At 35.8% G+C, this 26,741-nt stretch overlaps 1 protein-coding gene across 2 annotated transcripts in view; it reads left to right on the top strand.

Moving 5' to 3' along the window:
• CDH13 (cadherin 13) overlaps positions 1 to 26,741 on the top strand; it is a 433,519-nt gene that overhangs the window by 279,216 nt on the left and 127,562 nt on the right. For both annotated transcript variants that reach the window (XM_042876979.1, XM_042876978.1), the window contains exon 7: positions 17,681 to 17,859. In XM_042876979.1, coding sequence (XP_042732913.1) covers positions 17,681 to 17,859 — 179 coding nt within the window. The remainder of the gene's footprint in view (positions 1 to 17,680; positions 17,860 to 26,741) is intronic.

Raw genomic sequence — 26,741 nt, 5'->3', positions numbered from 1 at the left:
TAGATGTGAAGATAACAAGTTGCATGAGTAATAAAAATGTGCTCTTCACTGGTTTATCGGGAAGTAAAGAGTGAGACTGCCTACTTGGGAGATTAGTTCTTGTTTGCAAGGGGATGTATGCAGTGCCTGTTAAAAAATGTCTTCCTATTTCTCTTGGTTTCCTGTCTTCTTTTGCTTTTTCTTCCTTGCTTTATTGATCTGGTGTGCTTTTGCCCAAATTGATCCCTCAGGTTATAGATCAATCCTTTAAAAAAATCTTTTTTAAGATTTTAAAATCATAAAAAAATTATGGCTGTTGCATGCATGGTTTAGATCAAACTATCCTGTCTGCCAGATGCACTGCAAGCTGCTTGGACAGGTAGCTTCACACTGCAGCTGAAACAACTTTGTCTTCAACCAGTCTTTGCATAAATGTATTGATTCATGTGCAGGTAAGGATTGATGTAATTCATCAGCTTATCTGACTAGGAAATATTTAGTTGCACTTGACTTTTTGGTGCTGCAATTGCAAGTGGTTTTTTGTCCCAGACTTTAATATTGGTGCTCCATCCTCGTCCAAATGATGAGTATTTTGCCAGAGAGATGTGCTTAGGTTTTTGCTACAGGCAATTTCTTCATTCAAAACACTACATAAATAAAATATTTATTCATGCTTCCCTCTCAGAGCAAAGCATACAGAGGAAAATGTTTACTCTGTTATGTGGAAAGTGATATCTGTTGCAAAGAGTTAATCCTTGTTTTCTTATTTAATGAAGCTGTAATGAATGGTAATAGATGAAGATTGCATTAAAGAAATCTTAATGTTCTTCTCAAGGGAAAGTTATTTTACTGGAAACAAGCTAGCTAGTCAGCCTTAGAAAACATATATGTAGCTTTATTATTCAGGCAGGTTTTCTAAGGGCGAAGAGGAAAATGTAACAAAACATCAGTTAATTTTCATCTTAGAAACTTATCACACATGGTATTATGTAGATTCCTTCTCTGAAACCCACAGTATTGGTTGTCTTGTGTAAGTTTATAAAGAAAAGAGACATTAGTAAAATATTTATTCCTGCCTTAGACTGCAGATGCAGTTATACGAGTCTTGATTAAAGAGCTAACAGGAGGATTGCAAAGAGCAGCAGTTGATCAAATACATCCTCCAGTTCATGTTATATATTTAAACCAACATTTTTTTTCAGTGGTTTCAGTCACAGAACTTCTATAGAACTCTATGCTGTCTAATGCTCCTTTGCATGCGAGAAATCTGCTCTGCATTAGGAAACCAAAGGTCAGCACTTTGTTGTGGGCTGTTGGTAGGCTGTGTGAGCAGCTCCCTTCGTGTGCTGAAAATTCCCAGGATTGCAAGATGGATTTTGAGGATCTTGCCAGCAAATACGCCTGCTTGGGTTTGGGCTGCTGTCTTCACTGTGACACAAGCTTGCAGTTATTTAATGTGAACTGGAAACATTTGGAAATTATTTTACCACTAAATTCCACATAGAACTGAATGCTCACAGAGGATATATTGTGCTTGGCTTACAGTTGAAGGACAAGACGTATTTGGCTGAAGACTCCAGTATATGCTTCTTTGTGCTGTGAAGTCTGTATCTGTAGTGGCGTAAGGGTGTGAGTAGGATGTATTTCTAAGGGGAACTATTTTTTATTTGTGCAACAGAACTGGAAATAGAAGAGTGCTTCTGGGGCACCAGGGAACCAAGCATTTTTGAAAGTTCCTTGGAGGAAGAGTTTTGGGCCTGAAAGCTTTTCTGTTTCTTCCAGTTATAGTAATCATAGAATGGTTTGCATTTGGTCAGATAAAAACAGTACTGTTTTTTTTAAGAAGAAAACTGTTTTATATTTTTAATTCAATAGAAATTTCATTTCCTATACATTCTACAGAGGACCTCAGGTAGACGAGGTATCTGGTCTAGGATTCAGAGCTGGTCATCGAATTTAACTGCTGAAAATTCCTCTCTGTCACCATCACTATTGGTGCAAGGAATGTTTGAATGGTGTAAGCAGGTACCACAGAAGTAGTATACCACAAGAGGAACCAATGGGACACCTACTTGCTTGGAGACTACTTCCTGTTCTTTTTACTGGGAGGATTCAAGAACATGTGTTGCATCTTCTCTGTGCTCATTTCCTCAAAGGCTGTTAGTATTAGCTAGGTACAGCTGAGAATCTTTCTGTTTCTTCTATGCTGTTTGGAAAAAAAGTTGAATCAGCTTTTTTAGATGATATGTTCGATTAAGGCTCAGAATGAGTCTCATTTCTCGTACATATTTCTTACATAGCAGTTTGTATTACATTTACAGAAGAATACATCGTTTTACAGTTTTGTAATTAAAATACAACGGAACATCATTGATCTGAACAAGAAAAGCATAGAGAAAAAGAAGCATTGCTTATGGTTTGAAGCAGAAGCTGAGAATAAAGCACAATCTATACTGTGGGGCTGCCACATTTCTGGTGAGTCTCAGGCTTCATAAGTACACTGCCTATTGATCACTGCAGTCTGCTCTAGAAGAGAGGAAATAAGGAAAGAAACGTCTGGGTGGCAAAAGTAGCATATTACAAATACCTTTAAAAGAAATGTACGATTTGTTTTTTCTCTCATTTCTGCAAGTTATTTTAAGAAGTCTTTTCAAGCTTGTGCAATTGTGAGATAAACACTGGAACATATTGGAAAGTATTCTGCTCATTGCCCCATTTTTTTTCAAGGAGCTGGATCTGAAGTCATATCCTCACTTCTGAAAAAAAGTTATATACATAGCAGGAGAAGCATCACTATCTTGGAAGTATTTATGTGGATGGTACTTGAAAACCAACTTGCTTTCTAACTCAGATTTAAATGTAGGAACTTAAAATTTCTTGGTTATTTAATATTTGAAAGCAGTTGAAACCTGTCAGTAGAGGTTTCAGTATATCCAGGGGCAGGAAAGGTGCTGACAGTTTTATTACCTGTTAGTTCTGTGCTGATGTATTTTAAGAGGTCTGGTTTTCATTCTTATAACTCTGGCCTGCACAGTCTGCATAAGTTGTACATAACAAAATGAACATTTTTCATCTTCTGCAACTCTCCAGCAGTGCATTAAGAGATCATTGAGCAGTATGACTGCATGTTCTTTGGACTGATCGCCATCAACAGCTTTTCATTCCTTTGCACTCTTTTTTTTACATGATGAAATAGCCTCTAAAAATTATGTGATAATAAAAAAAATTCTGGTTTCAGAATCAACAGCATTATTGCTTTGTAGGTTGTCTGTTTTAGTTTCCCTGCTAATAATCTTTCATCTGAACACATTCACATAGTACCCTTCATCTCCTTCTAACAAAGGAAGTCTTGGGCATAGGTCAAAGAGCACTTCTTGCTGCTAGATTAGCACTGAATTGTATTATTGTATTTGCTTTGCTTGCAGTCTTTCTGTAAAAGTAGGCAACAGCTGCAACATTGCCAAATCAAAGTTTTTTTTTCCATCTCCTCACCATCCTTTCTTCTGTTGTTGCCATCTCAAGAATTCTTGATGGGCTTAGAGATCAATTGCTTCTACCATAACTCTAGGAGAATGATGATTGCTCTATTAAGCATAAGCTCCCTAGAAAGTGGATGGACTTATAAATGTAGACTTTGAAAGATACACCAAAACTGTCTGAGTGTGCAAAAGGAACATTCTTTGCATCTACTGTTACAACATCCACAGTTTTTCCCTGATCTCCTGTAAAACATATCAGCTGTTCCATCTGTTTTGACTTCTTCATGAAAGTGAACACCATTTCACCCTTTGAACAGTCTCATTGTTGGGAAGTAGATTGTATCTAATGTGGGTGAGGGAGGGACGAGCATGCAAGTTCTAAATTCCCTTCCAGGTCCAGGTGTGATGCTCCCCTGTGAATTGTCTAAGCAAAACACCACAACACTGGAAACATCTACAGCTGCAGTGAGAGGGGTAATAGTTTTTGTTAGCAGCACAAGTTAGAGAAGTAGTTGCATGGGTTGCGTTTCAGATATACTGCTGCTCAGGATGAAGTTGATTGATCACTGTTGTCTTCTATTTCATTCAAAGAGATTTTGTTTGTTCTATTAAGGACGAGAAAAATAGAGGTTGCAAGTGACTTAATTTTTTGTTTTGTTTTAAAAAAAGTTCTTAATCTCTGAGTATAGAATAATTTTTTTTTTTTTTTTGTGGCTATAGGGAACTCACTTATCAGGAAAATATTCCAAAGTATCAAAAAAGAAAGTTAGATATGCAGGAGATCATGCATATGAAGCTGTTTTCCTATGAAAAGATATGTAATCTGTTATCTTCTGTTCAGGGATTGTCTGTGTGCCTCCATGAATCAAACTGGGGAAATCACGTGCTTTTTTCTCACTTCTTAAATTCCATTGTGTTCTGCAATTGCTTCTCTATTACTATGGTTAGGAACTGAAACGGTAAATGGAAATTCTAGTTATGACATTTTCTAAGGTGCCTTTGAACAGAGAAGTCAATATCTTATTGTATATAACTGTGTGTGTGTATATATATATCAATATCTCATAGCTATATGTGTCTGATTGCCTTGTAAGTTTTTGTATATGTATTTTTGTGGATGTATTTTACTTTTTTGTACATTATTTTTAAACATTCTGATTGAACGAACCCTGTAAAAAGAGAATGTGACCATTTTCGTGAAGTAGAATTGCTAAGTGTTGCTTTTTGGAATAATGGATATATTTATTTGTTGCAACGTCACACTTCAATTTCCAGTGATTTCAGTGTAAGTATTTTCAGAGCAGTAGAAATGATGATCCATTCCTTCTGTGTAATAAATGCTGTGCATTCCCTTAGCATGCATGTTGCTTTTCATTAATTCTGATTACTTTTGGTGCACTCAGCAAATCAGGAACAATATGAACGCTATATTTTCACTCATGACTTTCAAAGATCATGTTTTCTTTAATCAGCATAGCTGGCTGATCAGGTAAGAGTCCAGGTTTTAAATAAACTTGCAGTAGCCTAATGTTAAGGTAATATTGTGATATATATACACTTAGATATGAGTTTTAAAAAAATCAAAATATCAAAGTCCTGAATTTTGCAGATATTTGATGGATTCAGTAGTTTTCTATCTTCAGGCTCACTGGTGCGAAATTGTATCAGTAGGTGAACATGTCAATAGAGGAAAAACATGCTGTACTGGTAGCCTATGTGAAATTAATTTGAGATTCCAGTCTTATTCCTAAAACTTGTATCAGAAAGAAAAAGCAATTTCTAATTGATACTGAGCACAGTAGTTAAGGATTTGTGTTTGCTACAGGTGATGTCTTTACTCCAACCTGTCCAAGGAGTTTGGGCATGGAGCAAAAGAAGCATGAAAGGAAAGCTTGCAGTGTTACCTTCAAACCCCAAAATTTCTTTCACTTTTACTAGACGAGTTATATTTTCTATAATTGTCAATAGAGTACTAAATAAGTGCCTGAAAACTCATGTATAGAAACATGGCAAAACAGAAAAAAAAAAAAAGCATACTGCAATTTGTAGGAAGAATGAGCACTGGGGTAAATGGGTACATTTTCCTGCAGGACAGTGGGAGATTATTGGATCAAATGTCTTAGAGACACATGAGAAGCAAGACATTGAGGGAGGACGTTGGTGATAGCAGAGTTAAGAAATGGTGCTAAGCTTCTTATTTTGAGAGTAATCTTTTTTGTATTATTTGAATCAAGCCAAATCCGTGTGGATAACTCAGCAGGTGAAACTGCCAATGAAAAGAACGTGAGTTTGAAAATAATTTGCACTGCGACAAACTAAAAGTAATTTCATTTTACTCTATTTGTTCATGACTTCCCCAGATCTATAAATCTATTATGTGTTTTATACAAAGTATATGTCTCTCTGTAAAACGGAAAATTATCTACATTACATATTTAAATAGCATTTTTCAAAATGAAATCATGTCAATGAAACACACAGCCAGTAGTAATTGTACATATAATACAATTTATCTATTTGCTTCAGAGGAGTACATCTAAATTCCAGTTTTAAGAATGTATGTACTGTCAGTTCTCAAAGCATTCATTTGCCTTTATGAGCCTGTAATGTTCCTGTGCTATTATTCACAGCGTTGTTGCTGATATCAGTAAGTCAGAACTGACAAGAAATTACCACATATCCCATATCCCAGTGTCACCACATGCAGCATTAAGGAGAGAAGATGAAATGAAAGTACTTTATAAAGTTTGCCTGTAAAATTGAAAGACATCATTTATCTGTTCTCACATAAACACCTTATAAATGACTAACAAGTTATGAAGAAATGTTTCATAAATGTTTAATTGAGGGTCACTAGGTTGATTTTAATTAAGGCTTATAAACATCTGTGGTGTGCTTAATTTATGATGTAATAATCTAATTTGGAAATAGCTACTTAGATCTCACTGCTTTAGAAGCATGCATGTGATCAGAGAACGAAAAGTGTTCGTAACTAATACTTTCCTTTCAAATCCTGATGAAGGAAAGCCTTCATGATATCCAGTATAGAACTGCTGGAGGTGTTTTTATTTCATGCCCTGATCTTGGTGTGTTAGTGAACAAAGCACTACTTTAAAAAGATCTGAGAAACAAACCATACCAGTACATTCAGTTACATGAAGTCATCCACGATGTAACTTCCTGCGTGCACACAGGAGTGTTATTGTTTGAAGAAATATCTATATCAGGCACTATATGCACTCACACTGTAGATTTCATAACTGATATAAAACAGAACACTTATCAACTCTGTCTTCTGCAAGCCAATGTGATAAAGTCCCTCTGAAAGTAATCAGGTTGTTTTGCAAGTGAGATGCAACAGCGAGGTACTGTGAATCACTACTAGAGAAAACCTTCAGTGATACTTTTCTTCACCCTCTGCTTGTTGTTAATTTTATGAATGACCTGATTTATGGACAGAGTAAGGCAATGGCCTGCTATTAGCCAGGAAAATCTGAAGAATTCAGATAATGTATAAAGGAAACAAGTGTGTCTGATATCTTTAGAGCTTGGCATGTTAGAGAGCATTACATTCTTAACATTCCACTAACAGTGGGATATTGACACCTGCATTTCTGTGCTTTTTACATATTGTACAACCATATTGTCACCAGAGTTTTTGGTTTAAAAGTCTGTGGTTGCCATGAGTAGACGTGATTTTATGGTTTTTTTTTTTACAAAACTTAATTAGTATTCCATATCTAACAGTGCAACTGGGTAACTTTTATATAAGATGATGGCTCCTAATTCCTTTAGCAAAACATGCAGTTTAACCGTGTTACACTGTCGACAGTGTGCAAAGAAGGTAACTGTCAGATCTGGTTGTTATAGAAAGTACACTATGCCTAACAAGGCTGTTGGGATTAGTATCAATGGATTATTTCGTAAACAGCAAGCAAGTGAATGAAATTGCAAACTACTCTCTCTCTAATGTAGTACATTGAAATAAAATGCTAGCATGGAATTCCCTGAACAGAAAAGTTTGCATCTAATGCGTGCTACTGATAGTGTTCGTGAGGGTTGGTATCTTCTGAAACCATCAGCATTCCACAGACTGTGCAGTAGCACTCCATTCTAAAGCATAAAAGAAAATGTTGGGGAAAAAATAAATTTTTGTATTTGTACAAATGGTATTTACAGATGAATTGTAAATGTGATTGTATACTGCTATTAACTGTTCTAGCAATGGAAACTGGGGGTTAAATCCACGGGGATCCTGGGAGAGGATGAATTCTGTTTATTTCCATCTCTTAGTTGCTTGTCCAGTTAATTGTAATAGGGAAAGAAGATGAGTGATGTGTAGGCACTTATCTGCGATGTTTCCTACCAGTATTTGCTGCCTTTTGTCTGCGTAAATCATTTCAACAGAAATCAGGTGCTTGTTTTGGGACAAAACAATCTGTCATTTGGTCATAGAACACTGTGGCCATTGCTGACTGCCTTAAGATCGGAAAGCGGTGTACAAGTCTGCCTTCTGGTTGTTTAGGATTCAAGCAGGTCTCTATAGGAAAAAAAAACTGTCAGTGTGGGCACCCACATACAATTACAGCTTCATCCAATTGCATTCCAAACTTCTTTCCTTGGAGCCTAAGAGAATACATTTGTGCATTCATGCAACTATATTTGAACAAGCCTTAATGGTGTACTGTGTTTTCCCAGAGCTGCACCAACTCTGTCGTCTCTATCTGTCATGTTGCTGGCAGTGATATATAGTGAGTTGTTCAGTGCTTAATTATTAATTTTACATTAAGGAGTTCCACAGTCAATATTAAGATGTTTTATGACATACGGAGCCTTTTCCATACCCATATTTTCTCTGCAGGGACATAATGTAGCCCTTCCAATACTAAATCAATTACATGCAAAGTTAAAATAACTTGATTTGTTACTTGAGGTCCTTTCCTCAACACAGTACATCAATTTTAAGGGAGTAAGAACAGTGATATCATGGCCTGCTGTTAATTCTTGCAGACCTCTGCATTTTGAGGGCCAAATATCAGTGCAGACTGCAATGCCATCCAGCATAGTGCTGGAGCATGGTTTCTAATATACTTCATACAAGTGTGTTTTCCTTTCTTACATAAGTAGTCACGGAGTGGGATAGAAAAGGTTTTATTGGGTATGTGATGCTAGGAGAAAAGAACAGAAGAATCATTCAACTCTGTCTCTTTCTGTATCTGTATCGATAGTCAATATCAATAGGACTGGTATCATTTTAAGGACAGGGCAGCTTGATAACCTTTACTGAGGTTAGATTCCTCTACAAATTAGTGATTACTTATAAAAATTCTTCATCTCATCTTTCTTAAATATTCTGCTTAGAATGGAATGAATTCCATCCCAGTTTATAAATCCCTCTCCACTGACTATTAGAAAGCATAAACTAAGTACCTACCCCTAAAATGTCTGTAAATAAGTGAAATGAATTGTACTAAGCCCAATTTTGATGTGCTTAGGGACTTCTTTGCTTAATTAAAGAAAGAGTACCAAGACCTCTGCTGAAAACATATGTCTCACATCAAATCCTATTCTTGTTACAAATATACTTAGATTTGTGAAATGTTCCTGCATTTCATAGCCTCGCTTAATATGAATCATTAGTGATACTGGCCTGGCTGAAATCAACAGATATTCTGGCCCACTCAAAAATCACTTCCAATCAAGGAAAACTGATCTTCCCCAAGAGATTTTATTAAAATGTAATATTGTTACCATTTAATCAGGAAGAATACCAGAATATCTTACTTAGCCATAGAAAATTAGTCTAAATTTGTTTCTGAAAGTAATGATATGTTTTTGATTAAAGGCAGGGGAGTATAATTGCTGTCTTTCTCATAAGACAGTCTGAAGGAGCTAGTAAATTCCTTTACAAATGTACCAAATTGAAAGAATGAGATCCATCTACAAATTGTTGCCCTGATTAAAGGACTATTGATATCTGAAATTATTCAATTCTTAGAAAAATCTCCTTTGTTGTTTTTCTTGAACAAGGCTTAATGCAAAACGTGTACAGCAAGTAGCTTGGGTTTCTTATTCCATGTGCCACACAAACTGTATTTTTACAGCATTTTAAAAAACTGATGCTGTCAGTGTATCGCATTGTTTTCTTTCACTTTGAAATAATGTGTTGATAGAATGAAAAAAAAAATCATTGCCTTTTTAAAGTATTATTAGATTTTAATTTACTAGTGTCTTAAAACCTACATTTGCCCTGTTTGTTATGAGGGAGTTGCACTAGATGGCCTTTAAAGGTTCTTTCTGACTCCAAGGATTCTTTGATTCCATGCTTCTTTGTCCATGATTTACAGACCATATCGGTGGATCTCTTTGCACACATTGCTGCTTTCTTCTCTCCACAAGTGCAGCCAGATTTCTCTTCCAAAGGACCCTGCTTTGGAGAAAGATTGATGGGCAGCTTGGGCTGCAATATGTAAGGATATTTACCAGGGTTGAACAACTAGGGAGTGCTGCTAGTTCTTCAAATTCAAAGGCTTTCTTAGCATGGAGGAATAGCTGAATGTGGACAAGGTTCTCAGCAGTTCAGTTTTGTTTAGTAAGGGCTAAGAGAAGAATCTATAGTGGTTGACATCATTGTGAAAATTCAAAATGCTAATTAAACAGGACTGAATAGAGAAGTGTAAAAGTGGCCTTGAACTGAATGATAACTTCTTCTTTTCCAGAAGTTCAGAACACAAATAATTGTCAGTTATTTTTTTTTACTAAACTAACCCTCTGAAATATCTATTTTCTTTTCTTCATTCATCTTGATTAAGAATTCTGCCCTGCTTATAGATTAGGAGAAACTGGATATTAACTTCTCTTCTGGAAGGAAAGTTCAGTGATTAGTTTAACATTGCCTGTTTTATTTTGTCTTGAAGTTTGCTGGAAGAAGCACTCTAGTATATTCAAAAGATAATTTCTCATGGGTATTTCTGGATATGAAATTTTCATCAAGCTTTATGTGTTATTAGTATTACAATTGTTGTCCATTAGCAATTTGAGCTGCTTTGTCCAGAACTGTGCCACCCAGATAAACATGGAGAAGTAGAAGGATGGGAAACTAATAAAGAAAAGTCAGAGAAAAGCTAGAAGAAAACATTGAATTATAAAGCAGAAATAAGCTAAAGCCTTCTAGAATATACACATATTTTAGTAAGCTCTCTGTATAGCTATTCTCGACTATAAAGTTTGCATCTGCATTTAAACAGCTGAAATCAAATTTGAATGATTGCAAGCAATTCCAATTTCACATGGAAGAGGGAAACCAGCATAGTGAATCATGAGTTATGAGCAACTCTGACAAAGTATTTCAGCTGTCAAACAGTTCAGATCAAAGGCCTGAGTAAATTCAAAGGTCACTCTAGGCAGGAGCTGTCAGGTTTTGGACATTTTACCTATGAAAGTTTTATAAGAGTCGGGGGAAAGAGCTAAGCATCCTCCATCTCCACTCCTGTAGTGACAGGCTACAGTGTAGCTGGCTATTTTAGGCTATTTTAGGATTTGAGCTAGCTTTCTGGCAGCTGTTTGCCAAATGCATTCATCATGATGATAAGTCACGTAGGGACTGTGGAAATTTCTTCAATTGAGGTTTTCAGGCTAAAGAAACCAGTATTCTTTATCTTTTCAAGAATGGTCCTGCATTGTTTTTAGGGAGCTGAATTCCATGGTATTTTAATGTCTCTATTGGTCTTCATTTCTGATTTTCTGACTGGCATCTTATGCTAGCTGAGCTCCAGAGTGAATGCAGCTCCTCTGTGTTTTCTCTGAATGTGTCTAGGGCTGAAATCCTCTCTGAGTGCTGGATAGCTATTCTTTTGCACATAAGTCATTGTTCTGTCATATTCACCTGCTGTGTGATGTTCAGTGCGCATCATCTTTTACATTAAACCTTTCACTTCAAGAGAATGTGTTATATTGCTTTATGAGTTATGTTATCTGACTTGTAAGATTACGTTATGAATTGGCAGTTAGAATATTAGATCAGTGGGACTTTTTATAGCTTATGGTCATGATCCAGAAGGTAATTCATGCCTTTTCTTAATAGACTTTACTGGTCAAAAGAGACGCAAACGTGGGAGTGCTGCGTTTTTGCTGCTGTTACAGAATTTAGGCAGAATCCTATTTGGAAAAATATATCTGGCTTAGCAAATGGTATCATCCATGTCACATCACTTGAACTAATGCAAATTCACTTACTGGCATTTCAAATATACCATTGTCTCGCCTGGAGTTGCAGATACCTGAAAGCTCTTAACATCGTTGTCAGTCACATGACTCTGTACCCTATGGGCTATCTAGAGACAACACTAGATATTACTCATTCTCAAAAAGTCCCCACCAGCACTGAGTAATTTCTTCTACCTAAACAGCTATATTATTCATGAGAAAAATTTTGCTAGTATTGCTAATGATCATCCTGCCCGTACATCTTCACTATTTTGTTACATTCAACAGAGAATCTCCCGTTATTTCTTCCTCAATTTATATGCTTTCTGGCCACATTAGCTCTCTATGGATAGCAGCCATTCTTCACAATTCTTCACCTCTATTTAACATCTCTTTCTATATCTACAGAAAAGAAGTTTCTTTTCTGTATGAACAGCAATTTGTTACTTGTTCCACATCTGAGATTTAACAAGTCCATCTCTCCACTACTGCTGACTGTGCAACGTGTTGGCATGCACGGTGTGCTGATAAGTGATGCCATCTAAACTCCAGCTTAGATAGTACACTTATCCAGCATTTGCCAGGCATCTATGTAGGTGCTGTGAAAAAGTCCCGTGGAGCAGGAAATTATTGCCCCCATGCAAATTTAAGATATGCTAAAAGACCAAAGTCATTAATTCTTACTAAATGTCTTCTCTATTGAGAAAAGCCTTCCATTTTTTAATAACATGTGTAAGCTAATAACTGTGGTTGCAATTCAAATGCACTTGATTGGAGACATAATGGGCCTTTCTTCTTATATTTGTTTTGCTTCCCTGGGGCTTGTTGTCTTTAAAGTACAAAATGACAGTCAAACATAATTACTTATAATAGGTGTAGGAGTCAGGAGGCTTTTTTTTCCTTTGTTTCACGCTTGGAAAGTTGTTGGGTTTATTTTTACAGCAATAGGTGTAAAGTGCTTTAGAGATGCTAAGAACCCTCTCATTTTCTTCCTTTTTCTTTTCATTTCTTATTTTCTGATCTCCTTCTTGGGTTAAAATAGCTTTATTTCTTAGGAGTGTTGTGCAACTGATTGTTTTTGATTTACAGAGGCACATCTGAACTTTTTAAGAAGTTGTATTTAGCATTCAGCAAACTGATCGTGTTAATTATGAAATCAGACATTTTTTGTAGTATGCATAAGACACAAAACCAATGTAACTCAATAGTCTGAAGATTTTTAGCACAATAACTCTGATAAAACCTTTCAGTCCTTAAATTGGATAATATTTTAAGGTTAGTATTGACAGTCATCTTCAAAGATAGTTGTCCACATATTCCAGGCCTTTTTGTAAATTCTTCATTTTTAGTAACAGTAAATTACACTTAAATACAGTGAGAGAAATAACCAGAAGACGTTCATCTGAACAGTGTGAAAAAGTTACAAATCCCTGCGTTTTGCCAGATAAGACCTTTGAAAGTAACTCCTCAGTAGATGTTCAATAAGTCATGTTGGAAAACAGAAATAAAAATGACTGTATTGCTGTGTAACCCCCCACAAAAACCATAGCTCTGAGTACGACGTGCATTGGTGTAGCACTCAGTTATGAATGACAAAACCTGCTCTTCATCAGCTGAGTGGGAATAGATGTAGTTGCCCACTGTGTAAAAGCTGCTAAAGGAATTGGGCACAAAGTCCTCAGCCAGCCTGGCAGCTGAACACAAAAACAAATTATTAAAATAATTAAAAAAAAAAATGGTTGGGCCTTTTTAGAAGCAGTTTCATCAATTTACTGAACTGCTCCCAGTGTTCTCTTGGCATCTTAACAGTCAAAAAAGAAAATAAAAGAGTGGGGTGGTGGAGGGACAGGAAAAGAAAAAGAAAGGTTAAGCAGTAAAACAACAACTTTTTCAAGAAACCATCTGCTCCAATCACCACAGAATTGTGCAAGCATTTTGCTTTATGTCTTAATGCCTAAGGGGAGGTTTTTGCCAATACTTCCAAGCCGACTTACAGGCCGAACGTGCAATCAACAGATTGATAGCTGCAGTATTTGAAACAGTGAGTTGTCTAGTGGAATATGTGCTGGATCGATGAGGAGCACAGAGGTGCAAACAGAGGGCTTGAGAGATTATGGTAATAGTTAAACTGCCCAGAGGGTGTGACAAATAAAGTGTGAATATTGAAACGCCATGGAATAACTGTACCTTTTCTGGGAGAGACTGCCTCAGTGAATATCTGCACATCATCAGCAGAACTCAAAAGTTGCTGATTTTGCAGACATTTGTTCCTCAGCTTGATAAGTTAATATATATTGTTTAACATGATAATGTAGCAAGCTGTTGTTTTGTGGTTTGAAAGCCAGCTGCGTTTGATTGATGCCAGGAATGGAAGTATTTATAAAATGACACTGAATTAGAAGTAGTCAGTTTATGGGTCTGGGGAAATGAATCTTTTATGAAGAATAAAACTTTATGATGAAGAAGTAATACTGAGGAAGCATGCATCTTGATTTAAACACTTTTGGACCGGATATATGTTGCAGAGCCTTTTAAAATAAAAGTTAGTGCAGCTGCATTTTAAGGGATCAGATCTCTTAATGTAGTCTTTGTGGTGGCCCGTCCTAAAATGTATGGTCAAGTGCATTCTCCATGAATGCCATAACAGAGATAGTCAAGTTCCTACTTGGAAATACTGTTGTCAGACTTCTCCACAAGGTCCTTGAAATATGCTTTAGTTCCTAGTTTAAAGCTGCTGTGATTTTATTTTTTTTTAGCTGCCAAACCATTCTAATGTTTGCATACGAGCGAGATTTGTTCTGATGTAATAAAGTATGTAGTGCTGTGCTTTGAAATAAATGGACAGCAATGAATTCCAGTTATTTTGCAACATGCTTATGAGAACAAGGCTGCAAGAGAGCTGTGTCCGAGTACAGGCCATTCTCAGCACGGCTGTAGAAGCAGAGTACCATTTGTCAGCTCAGTGCAAGGTTTCCTTTCTGTTCTTAGCAGCGCTATTTGACTTCGGTTATTGGAGTGATGAAGGCATGTAAGTGATGTTTAAAGAGTAGTAATTTTTTTGTGCTGATGTTCATGAACCAAAAACAGATACAATCTTATACAGACTGTAATAATATATAATGACATCTAACAAGGAGTTTTATATGCATTTTTACATCTGTTATGTGAATTTGTGAGAATAGAATAACTTTTACTTAAGCACATCTGCCACCTTGATGGTTAGCTAGATACTAACATTTCTGAACCTTAGAGGCAAGATAGACACAAATGGAACTAATTATCTACTTCCCTACTGGGACTAGCATGCCCATGCAAAGTGATGTAAAAGCCAGATTTTTTGAGTTTCTGAATTTATTTTTTATCTCTCTGCAGTAAAGGAATGGCTACACAGAATAAAAGAATGTCCAGTGAATAGAAAGGTTAAAGAACTTAAGTTGGCAAATCAGAATTGTATTCAGCCACTGCATCAAGCCAGTTTCATGCCAGAGTAACTAGAGATTTGTGGATTTACATCAGATTTTAAAATCTGTATCTGCAGTCTTATCGTTAGAAATATTTCTGTACAACTGACTAGAACGACTGTGTAAATAAGATTTCCATCTGAATGTGTGGTTTTGATCACATTCTAAATCTCTGCTGAATATCTCATACAATAGATTAATAATGGTACGAATTTACATTTATTTAAACTATCATCCAATGTACTTGAAGAGTGTAGCATCCCATTAAATTGTGCTTCTTGAGAAGCCATACCAAATATCATTGAATTTCACTTATATTTGAGCACTCTTTTATATCCCTTGAAGATTTGCCTGTCTTATTTATTTCAGTGAGGTCTTGTGACCCAGGAGACTTTTGTGAAAAAGGCCATCTAACATGAAAATAAACAATTGTCTTCACATGCAATAAACACATTTGAAAAAACAAAACATCCATGTGTCAGAAGTTCCCAATGCTTGTAAAAAGAGATGAATGCTCTTCCCTTCAAAATAGAAAGATGTTATTTTTTTTTTTCTTTTGAAGAAGTCTCAAACAAAGTAGTTGAAAATATCAGGGCGAGAATCATCTTGTAATATTGGAAAACATGGCATGGCATCCAGTGGCAAGCTTCTTTTTGAGCTGTCTGACCTTTAATCACTGGTGAATAAAACCAACATGCTGTCAGATCTGTTCTATTTCTCTAGGGGGTAGCTCTGCCTGACGTAGCAATGAAGCAAAACCTTTGAGAGCTTATACTCAAGGTCATTACAAGACCTCAAAGATGTACACACCAAAAAAAGCAAAGCAGAAACGTATCTGAGCATGACAGTTGTGTTTAACACTGAATAAGGAAATTGTTTTAGTTTACGTATTATTTGGGGTTGGTTTTTTTTGCATCTTTACCACTGTATTTCATTACATTTGATTTTAAGTAAGCTCTGCTAAAAGACCTTCACAAAGAATAGAAACTCACTGCTTATCAACATAAAAGAATAGTATTTCTGTTCTGCAGGCAATGTAATGACATAGGCCTTGTCTGTACTAGAAAGTTTTAATCCGGTGTTGTTATTTTGGCACAAAAGACTGTGGATATTGTGGATAGCTCAAATAGCATTATATATTCAATATGAAATGAAAATGTTGTATTTCAAATTGTTTTCATAGTGATATTTTTAAGATATAATTCTCTACTGAAAGTCAGCGGGGAAAAGCAAGTTGGCTAATACAGAAGACTTGAACTCTAACAATGAATTATAATTTGACATTGTGGTTCACGTGTTAAATGATACGTTTTCAGTGCTAAGCTACTTAAATGGAAATTGAATAGTTGGTGGAATTTGATTAAATTTTTTGGTTGAGATTTTTAGGCAAAAGAGTGAATGCTTCCTTACCTTTCCTATCTGTATATGGTTTACTAGTGTCTTTTGCATTAATTTGTTGCTTTTCTTCATTCACTGCTGAAACTAGTTCGCTGATTTCATTGTGACTTTTTTGTTCATTAGGATTTTATCCTTTGTTCAGGCCAATACTGCCTGAAAGAAACACTTCAGTTTTGGTGTGATTATATGTTCCTTCTAGTTAGATATAAAAATGAACATAAAACCTGTTGTGTTTATACCTATAGATTGACTGATTAAAAAATTATAATTGTCTAGGGGTGAATATTGCAGGGTTCAGCCCTGCTGTCTAATTACTTCCTTTCTTTGCTCCCCACAACACAAAGCAAATAAAAGAAGCTTGAATAAAACTCTGACACCTCTGATGTGCCTGTGCAAGAGAGAGGATAAGATTTGATCTTGCGATGTGGGAGTATGTACTCCATTAGTTAACAACAATATTGGCAGCTTCTCAGTTGTCTCTGTATTAACCATGTTGTAGGAGAATGGTGGGGTTTTTTTTCCTCTTTAAATCATTTAAGATTCTGTGCAATCAGTGGCATTAACCCTGTTGCTCTCTATGGCAGAACTGCACGCTATAGGATTTTCCTAATAAAAACAACTTCAGCGCTCTAAAGATGGCCGAGCAAGACAGTGTTCAGAGTGATCAGAAAGCCCAGGAGTTATGTTCAAGTTAGAATACTCTGAGCTTTAGTCATGATAAAATTTGTCATATTGGCAGAAGCCTTAAAAATGTCCAACCAATTTTGAGACAGTGCAAAACTGCACAAACTGCAAATAGAAACCTTTCTGTTATTTCAGCATTGCACCTTCACCAGGAGATCCTGTAGACTTTTTACCAGAAGAATTTAAAGCATGGAGGATCCTTTAGTGATGTTCCTTATGTGGGCAGCAACAAAGTACTCAAATACGGGGTATTTAAGTGAGTCATTTGTTTGCTGCAAACCAGGAAGATTACTTTTTGTTGTTAGCTCAGCAGCAAGTAAAAATAGGATGAATGGAATTACAAAGTATCACATGAAACTACTTCCTGGCCCTGATGAGATAGTTGTTATGTACTCGTCTGGTTTTTGTGTTTGAAAGTAGCATAATAAATGTGCTTCCTAACTGCATTCTGTTGTCTGTCCACCTTTCCCTTAGGAACAACTGTGATGCGGATGACAGCATTTGATGCTGATGATCCTAGCACAGACAACGCTCTTCTGCGGTACAACATCCTCAAACAGACACCTACCAAACCCTCCCCAAATATGTTCTACATTGACCCAGAAAAGGGAGATATTGTCACAGTGGTGTCACCTGTACTGCTGGATCGTGAGGTAAGTTTCCTATCACAAGATGACATCTTATTGTTTGTGCTCATAGCCTTTTGTGAACTGACAAAAAATTAAGAGTGCTGTGAGGAAGGGTGGAGGTTTGGATGCTCAACTGTGAGGAGTCTTTCACAGTGTTCTTTTTATTTCTTATTTTGGTGAAAGAAGTTACGCGCTGTGATCACTATTTATAAATCTAATGGTTCTTCAGTGCTGGACATTTAGTGTTGGCTGATGAAAACAAAGATCTGAAAAATAAAAGAAGGTCAAACTGGAGACAGCAATTATTTGACAACAGAAGAAATAAAAGGCTTAATTGTATGTATGGCTTGCTATGAGGTTGTTACAGTTTGTTGCTTTAAAGACTTTTCTATAAGTTTGTTTGTATTGAGAGGACTTAGTGGAATAATTAATGTAGTACTCCATACTTAGTATACCATGGATGTACAAGAAAGGAATAATAAAGGGGCAGACAATCTGCATGTAGTTTTAAGATGGTGTAGTGCCAAAGTCCATGTTGATTACGCGTCATTAACGTTACAAGAGTGTGAACCGATGGCAAAAAAAATATAGGTGTAATCATTTCAGGTTAAGAGAATGAACTAGTAGTTATCAGAATGTATGAGAACAACAATGCAATTATGACCTGAATAGTTACTCTGTAAATCAGCAGTTCTCTTAATTATATAGGCCTGTGGGCTCTTAAGGTCCTGAAGGTGACCAGGAGTCTTGCAGTCTCCACCAAGGAAATTCAAAGACCTGAACTCTCTGCTCACCAACCTTGCTGCATTTTGAGTGTATGTGCTGATTTACAGCACTTGTCTTTTAAGTTGGTTAGGTACAGGACTATTGAATGCTCTCTGTATTCAGCATGCTATTTCTTATTTTAACTATATGAAAGTGATGCTCATATGTTTTAGGTGAGTAATTTTTGTGCAAGTTTTTCCAGAATTAGACCGTTCTTGGGTAAAATAGACGTATATTATAGACACAAGTTGCAGTGAAACTGAGCTCAAGGCCTGTAGATCTCTCTTCTAAGTTCAGAGGGATTTAATTTCTTTCATATTTGTGTGGGTGGCCACAGACCCACGCCAAAATTTAGTATGTAATCATCACCTCTTTGCCTCAAGTTTCCCTTCTTCATTTTTTTTTTTCTGTTCAAAAGCTTCATTCTGTTTTCTAAAGTCACTTTAGGTATTTTTATTCCTAATAGATAACCATTCTCCAGATTAAACCAATTTACTCAAAATTAGAAAATCAATGGAAGGGAATGAATGTACCTGCTTTTTCTGGTATCTTCCAAAGGTGATTCATGAAATAATGATGCTGTCTCCATACAAGAAACCTGGCCTCAGTTGGACTGGTATTACAACTGAGTAGTAGATCCAGAAATCAAGATCTGAATTCTTTATGATTTTTAATAATAGTCAATTCAGTACTTTTACTTTGAAGGTGGCATGGCAAACTGCAATCTTGTTGAAAGCGGAAAGTAATTTAAATTGTTGCTACAAATGCTGAATGGTTTTTTTTTTGAGCCAAAACATAGGGCTGTGTAACATTTTAACAGTAAAAACAAGTATTATCTGCTGTTGAAGCCCATTCCAATACTGTCTTGTCAAGTGAAAGCCTTCATAAGGAGTTTTCTGTTTCTCTCAAGATGTTGTGTTTTGTCCTGTCATCTTTCTGGGTTTGGCTTCTTCTCCCACTTCCTGCTTATGTATTTCATGTGTATGGACTGGTTGTCATGCATCCTTTATTGTAACCATCTGTGTACAAAAATGTTCAACATTTTCAATCATAAAAAATAGTTCTGGGGACAAGTGGTCTAATGATCCCGTTCTGAACACTTCCGGGTACCAATATAAATATATATATAAATGATTTAGGTGTTTCACATGTATGTAGCTCATGAAATTGAATTAGTGTGAAAGCACTGTCTGCCTTGGATACGGAGACGGGAGTTGCATCTGAAAGAGAATATCTCTGTCTAGCTTCTGCTTAGAGATGAAGTATGTGCATGTCACCACCATTGGAAAAAAAAAATGATTTGCAGGGTGCTAGAAAGCTGATTTGCCACTCCTCTGTAGAATATCAGCTGATATTACTGCCTTGTTATATTTCCTCTGCTGAACCTTTGCAGTACGTGAAGGCTGTATATCAGAACCTTCTGTGAAGTGCATCGTAGAAAGATGGGAAAAAGAAATGGTCACTTCTCTGAAAACCTTGTCAGTAGGTATAAGAACGGGGCAAAAATTGTAGATAGAGGAATTAAATGATAGATCAGCAAAGCTCCCATGAAACAGAATTAGTGAACCGTGGGGATGAACAGTTTTTGCCTATTCTCTTCAGCTCCTAATCTTCTTTTGTCAGCATGTCAGCAAATAATGTGTTACAGTATATGTGGATGGAAAGCAGCAAGTTGTTCATTGAAGTTTTCCATTAACTCCTTGGAAAAATGAATGAATGTGGACAGCACAGCTGGTCCTTTTTGATGATTGTGATTGTGGTCAGCTGTGCAGTCAGGTAACTCGGAGTAGCTCCTGAAGGTGCACATGGATTTTATACAGGGAGATTTCTGCTAGAGAATTCCACTCCTCCAGAAACTAGGGTGGGGGAGGGAAGTTCTGTTACTCTAATGAATTATATTATATTAGCAGTTCAAACAGCAACTTCTAGATTTTACTTAAACTCCAGTTTGGGTCAGTTGCTTGTGATTTTTCCATCTTTTGTTAGCTGTATTTATTTTGTTTGAATCATAAAAGCTAGTACCAGTCAAAAGGGGATTATCTTCAGTTATTCCTACTAAGTATACTGTTTACAGTCATATTAGCCTTCAACTGAGATGAATTACAGTAGAAGTTTCTCAAGGATAAACATAGAGAAGAGAGAATGCTGTTGTGCACTAATTATGTGTATATGCACCAGTGGTTGGTATGAACTTTTAATAGTATGTTGAGATACTGATTGCAGTTACTCATTTTTTCCATCTCTTCTTGTAATTTTAACCATAGGTTTTTATGCTTTTGGCAACTTTCAACGCTGTATAAGACAAATCGACAGCATTTAAACTGTTTTGGCTTTTTTGTAGGTTTTGTAATAATATGATTTTTTAAAATATAGTTTCTTTCATGTTTGTGTATCCAAGAAAGCAGGAAATGGAGTTTGTTTCCCAATAGGAGATACTGAGATTTGGAGATGCCAGGCATCTAGCAAGTTTTGAACATGCTGTAGAGTTCATATTATTTTTTTTTTTAACACTACAGCACTTTCAGAGCAGTTGCCATGAAATAGCTTCAGAAATTTTCATTTCAGTGCAAAGAATACAAAGGCTTTTGCCCTGAAGTAAAACAAAGTTTGGGCATCCAGAGAGCTTAGTTTTTATCTCTGATTAAATATATGTGGGAGGATCACAGCATGCATAAGTAAACATCTATGCTAATAATGAAAATAAGGAGACAAAATCAAATGAAACATTTCTTTTTCTGGTAATATTTTAGGATTAAAAATGAATTCTAAGTAGATGCTTTTTAAAACAATAGAAAGGGGAAAAAAAATGAACTGGATTCTGATGAGCCTCAGGCCGCATCTGTTTGTTCTTCTAGCTGCACAGGACTGGTTTAAAGTGAAGACAATTTTATTAAGTTCCTACAAGCCTTCAAAATTTGTTGTTCTGTGAGTTGCTGAACTGAGTATATGTGTATATAGACATCCACCTTATATCCACCAAGCTGCGGGGTGCTTTTGATTCCTAATGGCAACTGCTCAGGGAAGCTGAGAGTGCTTCATGTCTCCTAAGAAAGCCTCAGTGCCATGCACAATTTGTATGGTCTGAATTTTCTAGCTTACTTTCATGTATATATTTTTCAGATTCAAAATTGTTTTTTCAAAAAACAATTCAAAATGATTTTTCAGGGTTTTGCACTTCTGATAGGTTATCAAAACCATCCATTTTAATTTTCAGAAGATGTGTAAGGGCACATTTTTGAAGATTAACATGTGCATTTTTTCTTGTGGGATTTAAGCATCCTTGAATGTGTCAGAGATAAAGAGTGCTAGAGAGCAAATTATACCTCCAAATATCCGTTGGAGAATACATTTGATCCATAGATTGAAGAGAAGGATGCCCTTTATGAAAGTGTGTGGTCTAAATGACCCTAAATAGGACACAACACAGTAAAGATAAATAAGAATGAAAGGAATCTTGAGGAAATGTCCTGAGTTTTGTACTTTAGGGGTGGGTTAGTCCATTTCACTGACGCTTCTCTGCAGTTAGGAAGAAGTAAAGATTATACACAGGAGGAGAAAACACTTGTATTCTTTTAGCATCAGCTCTTAAATTTCCTCTATGGAACAGTAATCAGTTTTTCTGCTCACCCACAATGTTGTTTTGCCAGTGTTACAGGTGCCTGCTCAGTAGGAAAATATCTGTATGATTTATATACATTTTGCATGACTCTAATACTACAAGAAAGCTGCCACCACAGTTAAGGGAAATATTTACTCTTCCGTCTGAGAAATAATATGATTTTGCTTTTGATAGGAACTGCTGCACTTAATTCTGGCTTTGTTGTTTTTTTTTTGTTTTTTTTTTAATATTTCAAAATATCTGCAACATGCTGGACTATATTCTGACATGTTGTTAAACAACTCAAGAAAACCAAGTATTCTCTGATCCTTAGAAACATTGTGCTGTATTCAGTTAAATAAAAACACAAATTCTTCATGAGACTAGCAATCAGCATGTCTGTGTGAAGCCATGCCACCATTTCAGTAAGCTTCTCCTATATATTTTATTTCTGAACCGATCTTGGTGCATTGAGATATTGGTTTTTTAATCATATGTACCTTTCCCTTTCTTTATTGCTTGAAAACATAGAGCTGTGATGACCTTATGCCATAAACAGCAAGAAACCTGGAGGGACTCCAGTCCTTCCTGCTGATGCTTAAGCAGATTACTTGCAGTCATGTATTATTTGACTGAGACTTCCAATTAACTGAATGTCTCTAAGCTTTAAACAATTGCAACAAAAAGTGTGTAGCAGCTAATAAATTCCCATTCCTATCCATACATTGATAAGTTAATGTATATTGGCAAGCAATTTTTCAAGTCAACATCAGTCCACCGATACGTATTCACCAACATGCTATGCATGAAGGAATGAATGCTTGCATAATTGCTCTCATACAGTATTCCCCCAGTTCTGCTGTGAGACGTGAATTACAGTGTTCTTGTTGATAGAGTCTAAGTTCTCTGAAGGGAGAGCAGCAGATAACAGAAAAACCTTGTCCACTTCTGCCGGTGGACACTGCTCCCTTCATCCATATTTTCCATTTTGGAGATGTGTGTTAAGCAGTCAATATACTTATTACTTACTCGATCTAAATGCAAATGCTGAACCAACAGTGCACTCATTTTTAATGAAAAGATATTAATCTTTTCGGCAAATGCATTCTACATTTGATCTTCGTATTAACCTCTAAAATATTCATTTTTATTGTGATTTGTTGGAAAATGTATACCTTGGAGCATATCAGCTCTGAGTTGGAATAATTGTATCTTTTTCTCTTCTCTGATAGAATTCCCACTTGCACACTTTTACCTTGTTTTACAATATAGTAAATTCCATAGCTGGAATTCAGTTTCTACAGAGGTTTGATATTTTAGTGACAGACATGGCAATATCTCATTTCTTTTCCATTTAGAATACAAGATAAACAAAGTATTCATCCTTTGCTCTTGATTAATGCATTTCTTATACTATATACTGTATTTTCAGATGCCTGTAAATTTGGGAAGCAGTGGATCTTTGGACAGTTTTTCAGAGATTATTCCATATTTTACTCTATCTTAAATATTAGAAAATTAGAAAAATGGGGAGAATAATGCTTTCATAATAATTCTAGTTTGTGAATGAGCAGGCAGAGGTGGAAAGTGCTTGCGGGTGAGATATAAACTCATTTAAAGTTAAACTTATGATGAACTTTCCAGCATTTGGCCTTAAATGCATGAAGTAGGATGGAAATTTCTTTGGTGTCAGAGTAATTCTGTTTGCTTCCTGCTTTAATTTTGATGGTAAAATTTAATCTGTTATTCTACTTCGAAAGAGGTTGTGCAAAAGGGATGTATGAAAGTAAAAATTATATGTCATAAGTAATATCACTCAGGTTGAGAATAATAAAGTTTCCTACTGCCAGAACTTCAGAAAAAAATCTTCATTAAAAATTGTCATTTGCAGAATTGCTATAAATCTTTCATTATATTGTTATTATCTGATTTTACTGTAATTCAGTGCATACTCTGACAACAGAGTCTGCAGATTTTGCTGAAAAAAAAAAAACAAACACCAAAAACCATGTCAATAATAAAGACCTCACAGGCAGCCATTTTACTGCAAGTTTATTGGTTTTGCCCAGGATTTAAAGAGGTATGAATGGGATTTTTCAAATGCACAGTTTAGGATTTTTGGTTTTTACTGATTTTTGTACGTGTGAAATATCATGAGTACTCTACAGATGTGTTGCAGAAAGATCCAAAAAACATCTTCAAGGCACTTACTAAAAGTGACACCGAATTATACTAACTGCCCATGGACTTCGAATAGAGGTTGATAGCTGATGAATGTTTTTGTTTTTGGCTGAAGTTTCATTTAAAAATAATAATTAAAAAAATCAGCTCCATAGATTAGATGTTTGGATATTAAAATTTGCAGTGTGTCAAATGACTAAGAGAGGAGAAGTGATGAGAATTAAGAGACTTGGCAGAGATGTGAATTACTGCTAAGGATTGTTAAATAATGGTACATATTCTGTAAGTACAAAGGGCCCAATAGTGTCTGAAGTTCAACTACAACAGCAGTTATTAAAATCATTCCATGTATTTTGTAGATGTCAGGATCAGTGTCAGTTCAGAACAAAGAGAACTGGAAAGGCCAAAGGATAAGGAAGATCTGAAAGATGCATGCTTCCCATGTCTTCCATCTTCTTCTTAAGGCTAACGAATATGACTACAAAGTTAGAAGTGTCTATCAGTTAATCCCAATACTCTCCTCTGCAAATATTTTTAGTTTCTATGCTGGTTTTGCTATACTTCAGTTAATCCATTTAAAGAAAGTTTTCTGTCCTAAATTCAGATTTTTCACCAAGTATCAGTACTTTTGGACTGCTTGGTTCTTAAGAGAGGAAGATCTGAAACTAGTGAATTTGCAACCTCCATGGCTCAAGTAGAGTTCATACTAAAAAGAAAATGGAGTTACTTCGTAGTCAACGTGGGGGTAATTGCTTAGCTATACAGAGCAGCAGCTTAGACTACTTTGTGCTCCATGAGAGATACCATGGGGACAGTTCAGAAGAGAAGGTTTTTATGCTTTAAAATAAAAAACGAATCAGTACACTCTTTTCTCAAAATACAGTAAAGCTTAGCAGATGAGTGATTAAAAGCTTCATCTGTAGTCAAGAGCAGTGTCAAATAAATGCCTGCATACTTTGTGCTGTCTTGAGCACCCAAACCTTATATTGTAAATTCACTAAAATGTAGTTGTATGTAAGCTGTGTAGATATCTTTGCACAGAAAGGAATTACCCAATGCCAGAAATTAAGATTACACAATGGTCATGTTCCCAAGAAAAAAAAATAAGAAAATACTCAAATTAAAATTCAGTACCAAAAAAAAAAAAAATCTAGTTATTAACTGTGGTTTGTGTCTAGATTGTTTTCCTTCATTCCTTTTTTTTTTTTTTTTTAACTTAAAAGTGGACTATCACATAAACATGTTTATTTTTAGTGTTCCATTAGCAAATTCAGGTTTCCCAGTGGTGTTACTGTGAAATAATTCTTGTGGTATCAGTGGGTCATTACCTCTGATTTCTCCAAATGCTACTCAAACAGTAGTTCACCATTCTCACTGTGTTCTTTCTGTTTCTGTGAAATATTAGAAAGCGTTTCTCTACATAGTTGTATCAGCATCCCATAGTCCTCAGTTTGTAGTATTGAAACACGTAAGGTATTCAAAAATAAAAACAAAAACCAACAAACAACAATAATACCAAACCACAAGCACTACTATCTCTTATAATGAGTATAGAAACATTTCAGAAGCTCAAAACCTAAAGCATAAATGAACCCAATCTTATGGTTGACTGCTATGGAATTAAGAAAGGGTCAAGTTACCACAGAAAAGCTAGACTTTACATGCATTGTGTACTTTTTTTGATATGGGTATGAAAGCTCTCCATATGATTTTTTTCACATGCTTGAGGATCACTGAATTCTGTCAGTGATCAAAATGCTGTCTTCTATGCATATAATTTAATTTTGCTGATTACTTTTTACATTTTGCTCTTGACATCTTCAATGTGTTTCTGTCTCATAAAATGGAATTTTATTTATTTTTTCATGGCGAACTAAATTTCCTTGAGTGGGAATCCATAAAGCATCCTTCTCCCTGCAGAAGAAGTATTAGCTGATGACTTCAGGACCAAATATAAATCACTCCTAAGAGAGGATATTGCTCACACAAAAGTGATTTGTAAACACTTAAATTAGTGCCACAGTACACCTCCATTTTTAAATAGATGCCTCTGTCTAAAATATGAATTCTGCCATGTATGTTGATGGTACTGTGGAACAGTATTTTATGAATGTTGAATTTTCTTTTAAATCATATGATAAATGATGAACTTAAGTTATGTTTCCTAACAACATGCACTTCATAGTTTTTATAATAGTAAACTACAGCCCACCCTGGACATGATGATGTTCTTAGCATAGTATGGAAAATGCTTATCCCCTTAATTTCTCTCTAGAGCATTTCTACTGGGATGTTGCATTGCATGCCATTTAGAAATATGCTTATACAGACCAGGTGACCTGCACACTGCAGATGAAGTTGG

This window comes from Lagopus leucura, unplaced genomic scaffold (assembly GCF_019238085.1).
Source record: "Lagopus leucura isolate 7727_CA_CO unplaced genomic scaffold, USGS_WTPT01 Super-Scaffold_100017, whole genome shotgun sequence".
Taxonomy (NCBI): Eukaryota; Metazoa; Chordata; class Aves; order Galliformes; family Phasianidae; genus Lagopus; species Lagopus leucura.
Note: the sequence above shows the minus strand (reverse complement) of the source record. Positions and strands in the feature narration are given on the sequence as shown.